The sequence below is a fragment of the Notamacropus eugenii genome, chromosome 3 (genome assembly GCF_028372415.1).
Source record: "Notamacropus eugenii isolate mMacEug1 chromosome 3, mMacEug1.pri_v2, whole genome shotgun sequence".
NCBI lineage: Eukaryota > Metazoa > Chordata > Mammalia > Diprotodontia > Macropodidae > Notamacropus > Notamacropus eugenii.
Window position 1 is genome coordinate 241,029,444 of NC_092874.1, and position 19,949 is coordinate 241,049,392.

A 19,949-nucleotide genomic window follows, 5' to 3' on the forward strand; every position below is an offset into this window, starting at 1 on the left:
AGATGAAGTAATTTCTAAAAAGATCCAGAATGGAGTTATAGAAAGTCTTCAACTGATTCCATTCTGCCTTTGCTTCTAAGTTCACTGGTAGGAAAGAACATTTAGCTCAGCACATTGCTGATGGGCAGGACAGTATTAGAAAAAGGAGATCATATCTCTTGTACGAACAGATTTCTTCCATTAGTAAAAACTCATAACCTAATACTATAGTTATTACAGCCATACCTATATGGCTTCTGACATCCAGTTGTAGAAGTGAACTTGCTAGCATACAGTGGATCTTGCAAGAGGGTGGCTTGCTAGAACAGGGAGGCAAAAAGTAGAGTTAGGACACATTTAATAATAAACTTTTTATTATGTTATTTCACTATTATTTATTATTACTAATTATTTAATAAAAACTATTATTTATCATTATTTGCTAGTTCACTGTCATATGTTATGATATGTTATTATAATAGTATTATTATATTATCTAATATAAACTTATTGTGATATTTCATTATTTTAAAATTATTACTAATCATTTAATGATAAACTATTATATATCATTATTTATTAGTTCATTGCCATATAACATTATGTATTATTATATTATTCAATAATAAACTTATTACATGTCATCATTAATAATTTTATTTTTTATTATAGTTATATTTATATTAAATATATTTGTATGTTATTTTTAATAATGTGTATGGTATTATTTGTTTTAATTATTAATAATTTAACTTTAATTTAATATTTATTATGTTATTATTTTATTATAACAGTATTGTTATATTATTTAACAATAAACATGTCATCATAGGATGACAATTTTCAGAGCAAATTTCCAATCCCTAATAGATGAGAATCAATCCAATTTTTAAAGATTTCCAAAGATGAATTTTTTTAGAATTTGTCTCCATGGCCCCAACTCCTCTCCCTTTTCCAGTCCGTTCCAATCCAAATAATCTTCTTGAAGCGCAGGTTGGACTCTATCCTTCCCTTGCTCAAAAACTTTCAGTGACTCTCTACTACCTTACAAAGAAAAGATATATTCCCTGGCATGGCATTCAAGGCTGTCAATAATATGTTTCTACCCTCTCCTTTGTAACTCTGTTCCATAGTCTCCCCCCTCACACATGCCTTGAATGCACTCCCTCCTCACCTCTGCCTCATGGAATCTCTTTTCCTTCAAATGTGGCTCAACCAGCACCTCCTATGTGAAACCTTTCGGCATTCTTTTGACTGTTAGTGCAATGTAACTTATATTGAACTGCTTTGGATTTATTGATATCTATTCTCTTCATGTTTATTCTGTATACTCACATAGGTAAGTAGAGATAGATGATAGCTAGATAAAAGATAAATGGATGATAGATTATATGTGTGTGTGTGTGTGTGTGTGTGTGTGTGTGTGTGTGTGTATGAAAGAGAGAGAGAGAGATGATAGATGATTGGTAGGCAGAAGATGATAATGAAAAATAGATAGATGGATAGACAGATATGCTTGCTTTCTCCCCCATAATAATGTAAGCTACTTGTAATAAGAAATTATTTCAGTCATTCTCTTCTCCCAGTGAACAGTCCTATCTGCTTGTGGAATTTTATAGTGTTTGATGACTGAAACCTGAAGTCGTATGTCAAGAATGCTTGTAGGGATAATGATCATTGCACTTACATAGTGCTTTAAGATGACTAAAAGCTTTACAAATATCTTAGTTTATAGCTCCAACAACTCTGGGAGTTATCATCCCCATTTTACAGATGAAAAAACTGAGGCAGGGAAACATTGAGTGACCTGTCAAAAACACAGCTAAGTGTCTGTGGCAGAGTCTAACTCCAGGTCCAGCACTCTATCCACTGTGCCATCTCTCTGTGGCAACCGTGGAAGTGGAACACCACAGAAAGTATACATTTATGATGTAATGCTTTGGCCACATTTCTCACCCAGACGTTTCATGTTTTTCCCCAGAGGGACATCGATCTTCTCTTGAGAAAACTTTTAATTGTTAGGCCCATGGTTCCACTGTATGCAGAATAATCCATAGCGAATTGTGGTGACCTATTGATATCTGTATCCATTCCTAATACTGCAAAGGGCTTTTCTTTAGTCATGGTTATCTGTTTCCAGATGTGTCCTCAATGGTTAACAGAGCTTTAACTCTATGCAGTACCCTTTTATCTTCTGTGAGATGCCTGGGAATTCATTTCCAAGCACATTCTGAAACTTCTATCTTACCAAGAATTTTAGAAGAATTCACATCCCTAAGAAATCTAAAGAAAATGAACAAAGTTTGGTATTTCCCCTTATAGCATTCAATGAGTACTTTCATGCTTCCTGGAGGAAGAGATAGCACCTTGGAAAATGTTCTCAATATTCTTATTTCTTAAGTAATGTGTCACACCTTTACATAAGAGTCCTCTATGATTCAAGGTACATAACAAGGCACCTTTGTTCTAGGGATGCAACATTCATATTAGAAAGATACAACACGAGCACAAGTACATTGCCTACAGACTTGTAACAAATGCGGTAATACAACAGATATCAGTATTTAACCATGCAACCATGCAAAAGTTACCTTGTAAAAGTAACACCAGAAAACCAATTGTCTAACTATAGTTAAAATATATGCTAATTTTTCTGTATAAAACTAGAATATCCAAGAAAGAGAACCCAAGATGAAAGTCTCTGTCCATGCATAAGGCACCTAAATATAAGTTAGACAGAGCACCCATATTATAGAGTATCCTTCACCTAATTTTCCCTCACATTTACCAGCTGAGTCTCCAGAAGGGTCACTATAATCAGGGTTTAAGGGTATACCCTATGACACTGCTTTTTTAAAACTATAATCCATAAGCCACCACCAGTGTGCTTTCCATTAACTATCAGTCAGTAAACTCAATTAGTTCTTAGGAAAAATGTTTACTCAATTTTTTGTAACTAACAAAAAATCTTCCCCCAAACCCTGTCACAAATACACAGTGCACCCATAGATTGAGTAACAATAAACAAAATACAATGGTAGTGAGGCATACATCTAGAAAAACACATGGCCAAGGACACTCCCTACTTCAGCATTGTCACTACTGGGTGCACTAGACCAGCTGCTCAAATAGATTTGCTCCTCATAGAGGAAAACCTCTCTATTAAGTGAGATGATCCACAGGACTCCCCTCACTTGCTCCTCAATGGCAACTCTATTCTCCAGCATCTCCAACTTCAAGTTCAGCTACACTTTTCCAAGGAATAATAGGGACCCTTAAACCAGGACTAGTAGAAGCTTTTCCAATTATACATACATCCTCAGAATTCACACCCTGACACTTGTCATCTCTTAGTCAGGAAGCATGAGAGCAGAAGTTAGCTTTAACCTTTTGACTACTCTTTTTGATTGAGGGGTATGAAGAACCTCAGTGAGAAAACCCTCAACCTAACTTATGACGACAGTCCAATGTATTTCCCAAATTTTCACCCCTGCCGACTGAGTCTACAATGGTCAATTACCCAATAATTACTGTGCTTCTCTAGAATTCTAGTTTCCCCCAAGTTTCTTTTTTTAATCTGAGGTGTTACTGTAGGTCTATGCAAATGAGTATGAGGGTAAAAGATGTATAACCAATAGGGGGGCGTTTTGCTTTCTTTTCATATGCAAACCCAAATTCAAATCCTTATTTCCTGTACAAGGTGTGGAATAATCCATCTGTTTCCATATGAAATAGGCTCAACCTCAACATGCATCTCATGAACTTTGTAACTTATTGTAACTTATTAACTTTGCTGAATTCTGAAAGGGCACACACATATACAGAAACATATATAATATATATGTGTATATGTAATACATACATATATCTCTCCATTTTTTAGGGCCTCCACTATGTGCTAAAGACCATGTTATGGACTGCAAATACAAGGGAAAAAGGGATAAATAAAGATAAAACAAATGCAAATACAGAGTAATTAGAGGAGAAGAGAAAGCATGAACAACTGGAAGGATCCAAATGAGCATAGCATACCAAATTATCCATAAAGTAAGCCTTGAGGGAGATCAAGAAGTGAAGGGGGAAAGCTTTCTCAAATTGTTCCACTATATCTGTGCCAAGAAATATTCCAAAGTTCAGAATATGAAAATCACTTATCTGATTTATGTGCTGCTAATTCAAGTTTTTCTGTGGAAATATCTAGGGCCTCTTTAATCATTCTTTGGGGCAGCTAGGGGACATAATGGATAGAGCACCCAGGCTGACCCTGGGCAAGTCCCTTAACCCACTTTGCCTCAGTTTCTTCATCTGTAAATGAGCTGGAAAAGGAAATAGCAAACCACTCCAGTATCTCTGTCAAGAAAACCCAAAATGGGTTCACAAGAGTCAAACATGACTGAAAAATGACTGAACAATATTTTTGATAGACTTTTTCAATAGAATTGGTTTCCTTTCTTTTCCTATATATTTTATTTTATGCCTTTAAAAACATTATTCTGAGAAGGGGTCCAGACTTCCAGAGAAGACCATGACACCAAAAAAAAAAAAGGTTAACCCCTTATACAGAGGGATTTCAAATAGATAAAATATTTTTTAACTACATCGTCAGAGAAAATTCAGATTTGCTTATCGCCTTTTCTATTAACTATTCAAAAGCCTTCCTATTTTCTTTTGACAATTCTTAACACTATCAGGATGTCCAACTTGACAGTTGCTTCATTGCCCTGATGCCAGTAGACTGGAGAGTCAGTGAAACATAGTTGAGAACACTTACTATGAGGTAATTATTCCAGGCACTTTTTAAGTGTAGAAACATGGGTGAAGTAGTAGAAATAATATACAGGTGAAGCTCAGACTCCTTTTTCTCCAGGTTACTAGGCAAAACATCTCTACTGGAAACATTTTCAGAGTAGAAGGCATTTCCATTACCAGTGAATTTGAATTGAATTTCATTCTGAGAGTTCTGATCTGTTGGCATCTGGAATTCTTTTGTGTTTGCTGTATAGAACAGGATACTTTCTGTTCCATTAGTCACTGATGAGAGGCTATTGCCTGAGGTGTCATTGGATACAATAGATAAGCAGCTCCTCTCTGAGGGGATGGGCAAGGGTCGAAAGGCACTCTGGTCCCCAACCGACAGCTTCTTATGCTCAGAGCCATGACCCAGAGTTGAGGCACTGGGCATTATCGGACAGTTCTCTTGATGGAACCTGTAAGATGAGATTGAAAACACAATAAAGAATCGCATGTTCTAAGTGCAGGAATTAAAAAGCAAAAAACAATAAATAAAGAGAATCTGACCGCACAATACATGGGTAGGAGACTGAAAGGGAACCCTTTTATCTGCAAAGAATGTTTACTCAGGAAACAGAAAGAATCATGCCTCATTTCCTATCATTGTGTTGAATTAAACATACAGTACAATTGTAATAAAACATGAGAAAGTGTGAGAAATAAGGCTTTGCAAATTAGAAGTACATTTTCTATCTTAAGTATCATGTCTCAGAGAAAAGGGGTGGTTATAATATTGGGGATAGGTAGCCCCGGGTTCAAATATTTCCCCAGACCTTACTAGCTATGTGGGCACAAGCAAGTCACTTAAGCTTTAATTATTCCCAGGCAAACGTCTTAAGACTATAGGTTACAGACAAGTTGCTGATATGAAGTGGTGATGGGAGTTTCCACACTAGCAATTCCCTGCACCAATGAAATCAAATGTCTCAACTAGGGACATTTCTTTAGAGTGTAAACAGAATCCAGTCTAGGTAAGTTTTTACTTTACTTTACTGGTCCTTGTGTTTGTCCATTAGAGTTTACCAGCTCACAAAGGAGAAAACCAAACAGAGTGACCTGGATAGAAATGATTGCCTTGACCAGGTTGCTGGAGACGCCTAAATCTTATGAACAAGTTGTGTTCTCAGCAAGAGGAGCTGAAGACTTCTAGCCTACTCCTCGTTCAATGTCTACTAATCAAGGTTGATTTTCACTTGCCAGGGACATTACTTGACATTCAGCTTCTCCTCTAGGGGTCTTTGGTTAATGAGAAAAACTTTGACCATCAATTTGTGTTTGTCCTTTGTTCTCAAAGAGAACCATGACATCAGGGACACGATGGTATGACTTGCAGTTGACTTTGATTTGAGTGAAAAAGGGCTGTGCAAGGTCACCAGCCTCACTTTCTTCTGAACCATCTGGGTCCAGTGACCAGATACTCATCAGGATGACTGGAGATGGCCCAGGATACAATGGGCTCCCTGGCCCTTTTAGGCTAAGGCCTTTTCAGGTTTTCATCTTGAGTAAGATAACACCCATTCAGTAAATAGGCCTCTTTAAGTATTTACTCAAGGGATAGCTCCTTTAATTAAAAAAAAAATCAAACTGGAAGGGGAAGACCCTCAGGGTTTCCGGCCAAAAGAAAAACTGTTACTCTTTAGTATTTACTTGCTAGGAGGACAAGGACCTATTGTTTAATCTATGAGCTTCAGAGTGAACTGGGCTTAAGGTTGGATCTTTGAGAAAGAAATCAATTTATTGATTATTAGATAGCCTAATTAATAAATGGATTACTAATTACCCCAAAACTCTGTCTTTTGGGGGATTTTCATTCCTCACACTTCTTCAGATCATTTTACAGATGAGGAAACTGAAGCAAACAGGGTCAAGTGACTTACCCAGGGTTATACAGTTAATAAGTGTATGAGGCCAGATTTGAACTCACAAAGATGAGTCTTCTTGACTCCAGGCCCAGCATTTTATCTACTGTGCTACCTAGTTACCTGTACATTTCTTTTTTCTTTTTTTAAAGCAATAAATATTTATTATTTGATGCTTATCTATAAGCATAGAGCATCAATAGTAGCAGGAGAGAAAGGAAAAAGAAAAAAGAGAATCTTGGTCTACAACTCCCACGACACAACCCAAACAAGTGGATGAGGAGCAGGGGACAGCTAACCTGACGAGTTGTTCAGAGTGGTCCAGTGCAGTCTTGCATAGTGTCATGAAAGCATTTATACAATACGGGAGGCAGACTGCACTGGGCCAGAAAAGTTAGTCTGTGGACATTCAGTGAGCCTTTCCAGAACAGAGAGCAGCCAGCAACACACTCCACCTGTACACTTCTATGAGATCCCACAAAGAAAAATTATTCATATGAAAGGAAGTCAGGTCTGATCACTATTAATAGTAATTGTTTCCCCAATACACTTCTTGTTTATTACACCTCTCCCTCCCCATACAACTAGAACCTTTTTCAGGTACAATCTATGTATAAACTAAATTTTAGGGTCTACCTCCTACCTTAACCAGTTTTCTTGACATTCTTCCAGGTCTTCCTCTCTGGACTATTATAGCACTTAGTGTCAACTATCACTGGACACTTGTTATTTACTGCCTATGTGATTTATCACTTATATGTACACATATATTGTATTCTTGGTTTCATGGGGTACATGGTTCAGTAAGATTACACAAAAAGCCTCTCTCTGCCATATTATAAACACTTTCTCTGAAGAACCAGTAGTAGTTCTAAATTCTCTCCCTCCTCCAACTCCTCCCCTACCCACTGAGAAGTTAAGAAACACAATACTTGTCACTCATATGAAGTCATGCAAAATATATTTTCGCATTAGCCATGTTATGAAAAAGAATGTGAAAAACTATGCTTCAGTCTGCACTCTAAGTCCATCAGTTGTCTATCTGGAGGTGGATAGCATTTTTTATCATGAGTCCTTTGGAAGTGTGGTGGATTACTGTATCACTCAGAGCTACTAATCTTTCACAGTTGATTGTCTTTACAATATTGCCATTACTGTGTAAGTTATTCTCCTGTTTTTGTTTACTTCACTTTGCATTAGTTCATATATATATCTTCCCAGGTTCTTCTGAGACCAGCCCCTTCATAATTTCTTATGACACAATAGTATTCCATCATATTCATAGACCATAACTCATTCAGCCACTCCACAACTGATGGAGTTTCCAATCAGTTTCCAATTCTTTGCCACCACAAAAAGAACTGCCACAAATTTTTTTGTACATAAAGGTCCTTTTCTCTTTTATTTGATCTCTTTGGAATACAGACCTAGCACCTATATTGTCGAATGAAAGGATTTGAACAGTTTTATAGCCTTTAGGCATAGTTCCAAATTGTTCTCCAGAGTGGTTGGACTAATACATAGCTCCACCAACAGTTCATTAGTGTACCTATTTTCCCATATCCCCTCTCCCATCTGTCCTTTTCTGTCATCTTAGTTAATCTGGTGGGTATAAGGTAGTACCTCAGAGATGTGTCCATTTTCATTTCCTTAATTATTAGTGATTTAGATATGACTATTGATAGCTTTGATTTCTTCCTCTGAAAACTTGTTGTTCATATCACTTGACCATTTATCACTTAGGGAATGGCTCTTATTCCTATAAATTTGGTTGAGTCTCCTATATATTTGAGAAAGGAGACCTTTATCTAGAAACTTGCCACAAAGATTTTTTTTTAAACTGGGAAAAAATCTTTGGAATAAATTTCTCTAATAAAAGTCTGATACCCACAATATAGAAGGAATTGGTAGCATATATGTGAACAAGAGCCATTGCCCAGTAAATAAATGATCAAAAGATATGAACGGAACATTCTCAAAAGAAGTAAAACAAACTATCAATAACTATATAAAAACATTCCAAATAACTAATAACAAGACAAATGATAATTAAAACAACTCAGATTCCACCTTATATCTATCAAGTCTTCAAAGATGACAAAAATAGAAAAATGACAATTGCTAGAGAGGTTGTAGGAAGACAGGCCTATTAACGCCCTGCTGATGAAGGTATGACATTCTGGAAGGGAACTGAGAAAAATACCCCAAAATTCACTAAACTGTGCATTCACAGCAAATACTACTTGTTCCGCACCAGTCCTAACTCAGTCCAGACCCCTGGTAGTTTTTATTCAATACTGAAACAAAATGAAACACTCACAGGTCACTTAAGGGTTAACAAAAGGAGATTTTCTTAGCCACAAGAAGATCAGGATACTCAACACCGATATAAACAGAGGACACTGCATGGTGATTCAGTTGAACAAATCTCTCTTGACTAACTTGCCCACTTGTGGTGCACTAGCCAAGCATCAACAGATGCCAGAGCTCCTAGTGGTTCTTTTGTACTCAAGAGAGCCAGAAGTGATATTAACAGCCTAAGCCTTTCTTTAGTCCCCTGAGCCAATCAGATCTTGAGAATGTTTTCCATACTTTTAAAACAAAACTAGCCTAAATTTTCATGGAGGAAAAGGGTTAGTATGTTGCTCTACCATACCACTACCAGAATAGGAGATTAAAAGACAAACAGGACTCTTGTGTACAAAATTACTCATAGCAATTAGATTTTGCTGTAGCAAAGAACTGGAAGCAAAGTAGGTATACATCCATTTCATAATGCCTGAGTATATAGTATATGAATGTAGTGGACTTCTATGAACCGACACAGAATGAAATGAGCAGAACCAAGAGAAAAATTCATGTGACCTACAACACAATGAAGAAAAAGTCTGAAAGACTTTAGAACTATGATTAATGTAACAATCAATTAAGACTCTAGAAAACCGCTGATAAGCCATGCTTCTCCCACCCTTTGGCAGAGGGACAAAAAATTGGAGCCAAGAATGAGACATACATTATCAAATTCAACCAATTTATGAATTTATTTTTTGTGATTACTCAAGGGAAGGATTTAATGTGGAGGAGAATTGTGGGGGAAGCAGTGATAATCATAGTAAAAAGTGAGAAATTAAGGAAGTCTGTATTAATCACTTAAAAATTAAAAAAAAAGAAAATAGAAATTCAGAGGGGGATACAGACAAGACAGTGTTGGAAATGGGATATTATGTTTCAGTTAAATAAAAGATAAACTATACACAGTGGAAAAATCCATCAATCAATATTTTCATTAAATATTTATGAATACTACATGCTTGACACTGTACTAAGCAGTAGGGATACAAAAGGAGGCAAAAACCAATCACAGCCCTCAAAGAGCTTGCAGAAACAAATTTTATATATATGTATACATATATACATATATATATCACAGAAGTTCATACTTTCATATATAATCCCTTTATTTTTCTTTATAAATTGAAATAAAATTTCAATTCTTTATGAATTGAAATGTTCATCTTTGTATCAATTAAGTTCATAACAAAAAAAAAAGAATTTTTTAAAAAGATAGAAAAAGAGACTCAGACCAGACATTTGAGAAGTCAAAGGACAAAAAGTATACAGAACGAAGGAGTGGTTAATGATTTTAAATTCCTTAGAAAGGTCAAGGATGATGAAAGATCACCACTGGATTTGCTGATAATAAAATCGTTTTAAGAAAGACATTTGAGTAAACTAGTGGGGACAGAGAGATTAAGGAGATAATGAATGGTAAGGAGGCATCTGATCAAGAGATAATCATTGTAAAGTGCCTGGCACAAAGTAAATGTGATATAAATGTTAGATATCCTCCTCCTCCTCTTCTTCATCATCATCATCATCCTCAGACCCAGAAGATGTTATTCTGTAAGCAATTCCCAGGAACAGATATAAAACTTTGACCAAGGGGAATCACAGTGCCTAGATATTTTAAAAAAGAGAGTGTTTCATTTCTCCACCCTTATCAATCAATACTAAAAATAAGAGAATCTCTTATGTGCTTAACTTCCGCACAAGGTTTCTTCAGTACAATTAAGTCAAAATTCATGAGCAATCGGTTGTTCACTTTGTAAATTAACTAAATCCCTCCTTTCCACTCTTTTTCTGTCCTCCTAAACTTTCTCTCCTCCCCACTTGGATCTTTGGATGCTTTTTAGCTTTCCACCAGAAATAAGTAAGGCCATGAAAAAGAAAAATATGCAATTTCTACTTAGACCCCAGGTCCTCTCTCTTTACCCTCCAGTTGAATGTCACATCTCCCTCTTCAGATTTTCCTATAGCATTTTGTCAGGGTGTTCCTTCTTCTTTAATCACATTTTACCTATTGATGTAAAGGTCTACCTGTTATTTCCTGTCCCCCTCCCCTCTAAATAGAAATTTCTTCAGAGCAGGAGCTGTTTGTAACGCTATCTTTGTAAGGGGATGCCAATATGACGCACATATAAGACACCTAAGAAATGATTGCTGAATTAGTATGAGATGGTTTTAGGGTGAATTCTCTTTTTATGTTGTGCTGTGTACATGGAAATGTTCTTTTTTTGTCTATATACATGTATATGCAGAAGTTCAAACTTTTAAAAAAATTAAATCCACAAACGACTAAAAAAAAAAGAATTAGTACAAAATGATCTAGCATCATAAAACTTGGAAAACATTTCTACCTTACAACTGGAATTTGGTGCTTCAGATGCTAATTGACCTAGATCATCTGTCTACCAAAGCAAAAGTCTTGGGCCAAAGTAGTTCAAAGTGCTTTGTAAATCTTCAGGTACCATAAAAACCAAAATTGTGGTTGCTGTTGCCAAGAGGTTTTAGCTGGCTTGCACTTCAATGTGTGACTAGGTGGTATAATAGACAGATTCTCTGACTCCAGGCAGAATGATAAGGGTTTGAATTCAACCTCAGACACTTAGCTGTGAGACCCTGGGCAAATTCAGTTTCCTTACCCTGTAAAATGGGTGAATTGGCAATTAATTTATGAAATTATGAAATGGGGGCAAGCACATCTGGTTTTTTGAGTCAGGAAAGATCATGATAAGACATCAAAGGTGTGGAGGCAAACAGCACAGACAGTACAGAGAGAATGAGTGAAAAGGATACAGAGGCAGACAATGGAAGACAGGGGATGGGTGGCGAAGGAAGGCAGACAGCAGTAGGGAAAAGGATGGAAAGGGGATGAGTCACAACACAACCACAGACTGGAGTTAGGAGCACTCTGAGCAGCATGGACTCTTACGAGATGGAAGAATTCTGATAGTGGGAGGGCAGGAGTTTGAGGTGTCATTTTTATAGAGTTTGGGGAGGGGGGAACAGACTAACTCTTATTTGTGCTTAGAATTAGTTCATTAAAACATTCAAATCATTTCAAAGTTGTCAGTAAAATTTTAAAAAGTTGGCATGTCCGTATTATCTCAAAATTATCAGCACCATTTGGTGATCTGCTGGTCTTTACTGTGAATACATGTGGAATTTACTTCTCATTATTGTTGTGTTTGTCCATTTTTGAATAAGACCATGACAGAGAATTGATGGCATGACTTGCACTGAACTTTGTTTTGAGTGAGGGAGGGCTGTGCAGGTCACCAGCCTCACTTCTCCTCCAGAGCCACCTGAATCCAGTGACCAGATATTCATCAGGATAACTGGAGATGACCCAGGATGCACTGGGAGACCTTGGCCTTTTTTGGCTAAGGTCTATTCATGGTACTCACTTAGAGTGAGGTGACACCCATTCAGTGACTAGGCCTCTTTACTTAACATAGGATCAGAAGGCCCTGATGGAGCACCTCAATGGCTTCCCCTCATTCAGCACATATTACCAGGATGTGGTTCTTAGTTATATAGGATACAGTCCAAGATAATTTCAAAGGACTTATAATGAAAAAATGCTGTCTACCTCCAGAGAAGGAACCAACCAAGTCTGAATGCAGATTGAATCATACTTTCTTTTAACTTCCCTTGTTTTTTTTCTTTGTTTGATCTGTGTTTTCTTTTGCCACATGGCATATATTTTGCATGACTGAGCATGTATAATCTATATCAAATGGCTTTCTTTCCCAGGGTGAGGGAAAGGAGGAAGGGAGAGAATTTAAAACTTAAAAATTTTTTTTTAAATGAATGTTAAAATTTTTTTATTTACATGTAATTGAAAAAATAAAATAAACAAATTGGAGGGAAATATATAATTTATAATGTATGCTCCTTTTATCTTTGGAATGGTTTGTATGTGATTTCCAGGTTTCCCTTTCCAATCTTATTTCCTGCTACTGTCCCTTTATTCCAGCTACTCAAAAACTTACTATGCTGACTGGAAGGGAGGATTGATCAGGGGGACCAAAACAAGATAGAATTTTAGTGGGGATAACCTCTCAAAAGAGTTGTTGTGAATTCAAATTTCATTCAAATGAAATGAGATGTGTAAAGCATTTTGTAAACCTCTAAATGTTATAATAAATGCTACCATTACTGTAGCGAAATGTATTTTATCCTTGTTTTATTAGATATGCCATTTGTAAAGTTAATAAGACCTTTTACAGTGCTATATGCTCTGTAATCTCTCAATAATGTCTATTCACTGGCTGCCCACTTCCTAAAGCACAGGGGAAAAGCAGCCAAGAAATGGCATTCCATCATCACAAAATAACATTTACTGAGCACCCACCTGAGCACCCTCCCACACTCAGCCTGCTAAAAATCAACTCCATAATGCTCATTCAAATGCTGTAATTATATCTCATTCCACCCTGTTTTCCCCCTGGCGTTAGGGCTATGAAGCTGTGTTCTTAATGTAGCTAAAAATAGAAGATATTTAGCAGCAAGATTTGAAAGTAAAAGGTTCTGTCTTGCATGAACATGGATGGCAGGTGCTTTGGCTCTCACAAAGTGACAATTTTTTCCTATCCTTGTACTTACCATATATAAAACTGTATATAAATTAAACTGAGATACAAAATAAATGTATGCGATATAGCACTTGTATGCAATTTGAGCTTGCATTAAAATGCTAAGTATATAAGCTATGTGATATTTCAGTACAGTATAGGAAGTTAGAGAAAAAAATTTCTCTTCAAGTGTTTTTTGTATAAAGATCCAATTTGTGTGCTAGAAGTATTTCTATAAAAGATGTCCTTTCTTAGCAGTACAAATAGGCTTTGTATCTTATTAAGCTGCCTTTGTAATGAAATCAAATCATGGCCTTTATTTGCAGTTCAATAATAACTCTTTCCTCTCTTACTTCCACTCCTATCATCTCTGTCTGTTCTTGTGTCTGTGTTTGTCTCTCTGTCTCTGTGTTTGTCTCTCTCTGTCTCTCTCTCTCTGTCTCTGTCTCTCTTTCTCTCTCTGTGTCTCTCTCCAGTTTATTCGAAATACAAACTCTAGGAACTTTAATTGGCCTGATTCCACCTTATTCTTACACAGTGAGGTTACTGAAAGCTAAACTATCCTCTAAGGAGCTGCATATATACCTCTAAGGAAAAACTTGGCCCTAAGAGAGAGGAAGAGATGAAAGAAGTAAGAGTGTGTTCAAAAGAACACAAACAATTTCTTTTCTCTATTTTTGCTAGACATTAGAGACAGAGGGGAAAAAGGGAACAAGATGGATTGTGTCCCAGGATTATTTAGGAAGACAAAGTCATAAATGAGGTCAAATGCACTTTTTAAAAATATTAAATTTTTATTTTTAAAAAATCCTTAAAACATTCAGAAGCAGGAATTACACTAGAAATCTAATTCTTCCTTGAAGATGCAGCATTGCTGTCTACACAGATTTTGCAGTGCTAGCTGCCCCTTCTTTCATGTCCCTGTGTAACAGTAAGCACCCCAACATACACAAGGGGGCTTGCTCTCACAGGTGCTTAGATCTGCATTCATAAAAGGAAAACAATTTTCATGGGGTTAACAATCACTTTAACCAAGCACATGTATTGTTCCTTTAGCCAAGTACATATATCACAGAGTTAGTTCAGGGAGTCGGCACTCTGCATTTCAAAGAAAATATGGAGAAATCAAAAGATCAACAGACATGGCTTCCTCTACCTGAATTCAATAGACAACTGGACCCCAACAGTCTGAATTTAATTACCAGAGAGGGAAGCACAATATCTGGGTTCTCAAAGCCAGAGGCTTCTTCTGGTTTCCCAGGGTCCTCATCTGGCACTCAAACCTTTTTACCAAAAACTAAACCCCAAAGTAAAACCTCAATTCAGAGTATTTATATCTTTTTTAGAGCTAGAGGGCATCACAACCCTTGAGAACCAGTGCCTCTTTAACAAAAGACTTGGTCCTTCCCACAAATCTCTCCTAATCAAACTCCCCTTAATGGGCAGGCCCATTAATGGCTGAGGAAGAGCTTTAATCACATTAAAATAATTAACCATACAAATACATATACTATTTCTAGTTAAGGAAACTGTTGTTTCTGTACTTTACTCCTTGTAAAGTCTCTTGATTGATAAAGGCAAGATTTAATCAGAGGCACTTGATTATACTAAAAACAAAGACAGCAAAAGATTCTATTTTGACTGCCATTACACCCTGACACACTGGGCCAGAAGGAGTTAGTATATTTTTTATTCCTTACTGACATTTGCAGACTTTCCCTATATCACAATCACCCAGCAGCCTCTCATCTTATCTACTCACTTTTGTTTCTCTCAGTCTACAAATACAATCAGGTCTATTCCATCCTTCAACAAAACAAAACAAAACAGAAAAACCCTTCCATTAGCCCTACTATCCCTTCAAGTTATCCTTCAGTAGCAATTCTTTTTGTTGCCACACTCTTAGAAAGAACCATCTACATCCATGTCCACTATTGCTACTTCCCACTCATTTCTTTGTCCCTTGCCTCCTGGTTTCATATCCCTACCACTTGACTGAACCTGTTCTTTCTTCATTTTTCACCAGCTGCTCTCCTCTGGACCTCTCCATCTTGCCCTAGGAAACTTTACATCATTCTACAAGATCACTTCAGCAGAAGAACTCACAAGTAATTGGTACCATCTACCTGTAGGGCCCTTCTTTCAGAATGAAGAAGGCTGAGTTACAGAGCCCCTCCAGAACCACTATTTAAGGAGGGCATATAGGCCAGTTATCTCTTCATTTCCCACCTGGATATACCCTCTACACTCAGTCATTATAGCGGAGTTCCCTATCCCCACTACCTTTTCAGTTTCTTTTGCATAATATCTTCCCCTATTAGATTGGAAATTCCTTAAGGACTGGAACTGTCTCCCCCCCTCCCCTGCCCTTTTTCTAGCATTACCAGCATTTAGAGTCATTTGAGTGCAGTGGCAAGATATAGATCAGGATGACTGTAGATGGCTCCCAGGTGTGGAAAGTGGGAAACTAGTTAGGTTTTTGATAAAAATGATATCCAAAGATTTAATTAGTGGTGTTGTTTTAGAATTGAGAGTTAAAGAAAGATTCGTAAAGTTTTTTCTTATGAATGGCACAGTAGAAAAAGTGTTGGACCTCGAGTCAGAAGATCTGAGTTCAAATCCAGCCTCAGGCCTTTAAGAGCTGTGTGACCCTGGGCAAATTGCTTAACTTCTCTTTGCCTCAATTTCTTCATCTGTAAAATGGGGATAATCATAGCACAAGATTGCTATAAGGATCAAATGAGATAATTGTAAAGTGCTTAGCACAGTGCATGGCACATAGCAAGCAGTAAATAAATGTTCACTTCAGATTAGAAAAATTGGTAATTATTAAATGCTTTCTCCACATTTCTAAGGGGAGGAGGTGTCAATCCACTTCCACACAGATGCTTTTCAGTCATATCCAATTCTTTTCTTGGCAAAGATACTAGAGCAGTTTGCCATTCCCTTCTCCAGTTTATTTGACAGATGAGAAACTGAGCCAAATAGAGTTAAATGACTTTCCTAGGATCACACAGGCAGTAAATGTCTGGGGTCAGATTTGAAGATGTCTTGCTGACTCCAAGCCCAGTACTCTATCCACTATGTGCTACTTAGCTGCCCCAAACTGAGCAAGTGTTTAATAAGTTCTTGTTGATTAATTGTTGACCACTCCTACCCTCCAGTATACTATTTCCTTCCTTGGCTTCTATAAAACATTGTTCTTTCTTGCTTCTACGTGTCAGTTGTTTCTCAGTATTCGTTTCTGGACCCTTGTAAATCTCCTACCTCATTAATCTGGGTGTTCTTGGGATCTGACCTGGGATCTCTTCTTATGTCTCTTGACACACTTGCTTGGAGATCTCATCAGGTCCCCAAGGGCTTAAGTCATCTCTGAGCATATGACTCCTGTCAGCTCCCATGGATTGAAATCATCTTTAAATAGAAATCTGTCTATATTCCTGAACTTCAGTTGCATGTTATCAACTGCCTGCTATTTATCTTGAGATACTGAGATGTTTCATAAACATCTCAACCTCAGTAGACACCTATGAGTACTAATCTTCCCCCCTATCTTCCCTATTTTTATTGAGAATACCATCACTGTCTAAGTTGCATAGGACCATAGGCCTATTACATAGAAATAGGTTTTGCATGATTCCACATCCTAATTAATAGCACATTTCTTGCCTTCTCAATGGGTGGGGGAGAATCAAGAGGGAGGGAGAGAATTCAGAACTCAAAACTTTTAAAAAAATGAATGTTAAAAATAAATAATAATTTTCTTTTAGAAAGATTATAGACCTAGAGTTAGAAGGACACTCAAAAACTATCTAATCCAAACCTTTTCCCACTCCCTGTTTTATAGATGAGGAAATGGAAGCCCATGAAAGGTATTTTTTACCCACAGTCACCTATGTAGTGAGTTTAGTATGACTTGAATTCATGTCCTTTGAGGCAAATGGAAGAAAAGGGTCATGAGCCACAACTTAAATGTCAACTTAAGAGGGCAAGGGAAGTCATCCCTCTAGAAAAAGACTTTTCCTCAATGAAAGATGGTCCAGAGTTGATATGTCCCCTGCCATATTCAGAAAAATCCTGAAAATCAAGATGGATACCTAGCTATGAGTTATCACAGATTGCCTTGCAAGGCTGACGGTAGTAGCAGAAAAGTCTCAACTCCCAAACTTTTGAGGACTATTTGGTCATTGTTGGGACCATTTCACAGTACTGGAAGGCTCTCTTTATGACCTGAGGTCAGGCCATGCCCCTGTTTATTCTCACTAGCCCAAAGAGCAGAGATAAAATATCCCCCATCTGTTGGTTTCCTATTCTTCAGAAACCAAATATGCAGGATAAAATTATGAAAGAAAATCCTTAAGGTAAAATGTAAGCCCAATAAAGGAAAAGATTGTTTCTGGTATTTTCTTTTTTTTTTGTAGAATATAAGTTCTTTGCTGGTAGGCACTGTTTTATTTTGTTTCCAAATCCTCAGCTCCTAGCATAAGGTTTGTTCATAGTAGGCACGTGTGTGTGTTCGTCCTTCATTGCCAAAGAAGACCATGCCATCAGAGAAATAATGACATGACTTGCACTTGACTTTGAGTGAGGGAGGGCTATGCAGGTCACCAGCCTCACTTCTCCTCCAGAGCCATCTGAATCCAGTGACCAGATATTCATAAGGATGACTGGAGATGACCCAAGATGAGGCAATTGGGGTTAAGTGACTTGCCCAAGATCAAGCTAATGAGTGTCAAGTGTCTGAGGTGAGATTTGAACTCAGGTCCTCCTGACTCCTGTACTGGTGCTCTATCCACTGCACCACCTAGCTAGTAGGCACATACATATTTGCTTAATAGAATAATTGCACACACATTGTACAGTACTTAACATGTCCAGTCCTTGTATCTCTTTGTCAAGAGTTGTAAATATTCTGAATAATAAATTCTTCCAAAAAATTTCTGCATGGTCATGCCTCCCTGATCAATCCTGACAAGTCCAGCTGGCCAGCACTGAGGCATCTGGAAGAAGTTGGATTGAGTAACCAGGGCAACTCTTTTGTCTTAGCTGTACCACTGGTCCTAGTATGGGGAAGGGGTATGGATGCAGGACCTGGCTGGGCTTAAGACTGGAAGCAGTAGACAATGACGTTTATCAATGTTTCAGGCAGTAATGGGAGAGAAAAGGCCTTCCCTCGGTCCCATTTACTGCTGAGTCAGTCAGTCAGCTGATTATCAGTACTACTAGAAAGATAGAGAAGTAGATTATTTTATGCTAAGCTCTTTAAATTATTTTCTTATTCAGACCCAGAGGGACTAAGTCTAGTCTGCTAGATCACTGGTCCAGAGCAGAGTAGATTCTTGCCAACTGTCTTCACTCTTTATGGCATAGCACTTAGTTTAAAAATTTCATTAAAGGGTCCCCAAACCCACAAAAGAATGATCCCACAATAACCTGAGTCCTAGTAGTTCAATTTCAAGAATCAGAAAGAGATGGATCATGGTATAAAAGGGAAACTGTGATTGCTCTGGGGATAAGGATTGGGTTGAGGGCTTTGCTTCCCCCTTACTTGACCTAGAAGTCTAGCAGGCTAATCTGTGGGGGGCTAGAAAAACTCCATGCATGAGTAACAGAGGGAATCAATGAGAAAAAAAATGTGGTAGACAGGAAAGACAAAGAAAACTAGCTTCTATGACTCCTCCTCTTGCCTGCAACTAGTTCCTCATGGGTAAGGTGGGAGAGTGGTCTGCTACAAGGTTGTCCATGACTGAAGGAGACACATTGCCAAAGAAGTATGTTGGTAGCTGTGTCTGCTTTGTGCTAGATGGGTATGACTAAACCTTCAAAACTTGGTCCACTGAAGAAGCAATATCAATGACCAGTCATGACTTTGGTCTAGAAGGAACTTGCTTACTTTATCAATGTCCCCTTCTTCTACCGGAACCAGTCAAAGGGATAGTTAACAGTCTAGGTTCCAGGGTGAGGGAGGGGATGGTGCAAAACTCTCCTTAGGTTCCTTGAAAATCATAGAATCAGAGACTTAGAGCTGGAGGGGACCTTAAAGGGCATTAAGTCTAACTCCCTCATTTTACAGATAAAGAAATTAGAGCAGAGAAAGGTTAAGGAATCTACCTAGGGTCACACAGTAAGTCCCTTCACAGTATCTAATGATAGGAAGCTATTATCCACAACATAGTTGGAACCCAAATGGGCAACATGGCAAATGGAAGAATACTACAAAGGCTACCTGGGCTTGGTCCGTGAGGCAAACCCAGGGGTAGAGGTCCATAAATAACTGGTTCTGGGTCATGAACTATATAAGAAGTTCTTTGTCTTTCCAGGAAAAAAAGATTAGAGGTTTCCAGGTGTTATCTAGGGTCTTGGCTGCTGTTTCTAAGTGCTCCCAGGAGTTTGCCGCCTTTAG

General features: G+C 37.6%; 1 protein-coding gene across 3 annotated transcripts in view; it reads right to left on the bottom strand.

Moving 5' to 3' along the window:
* Positions 1-19,949, bottom strand: part of C3H12orf56 (chromosome 3 C12orf56 homolog) — a 112,646-nt gene that overhangs the window by 46,335 nt on the left and 46,362 nt on the right. For all 3 annotated transcript variants that reach the window (XM_072655264.1, XM_072655263.1, XM_072655261.1), the window contains exons 4-5: positions 4,751-5,186; positions 226-299 (exon numbers count right to left, since the gene is read on the bottom strand). In XM_072655264.1, coding sequence (XP_072511365.1) covers positions 226-299; positions 4,751-5,186 — 510 coding nt within the window. The remainder of the gene's footprint in view (positions 1-225; positions 300-4,750; positions 5,187-19,949) is intronic.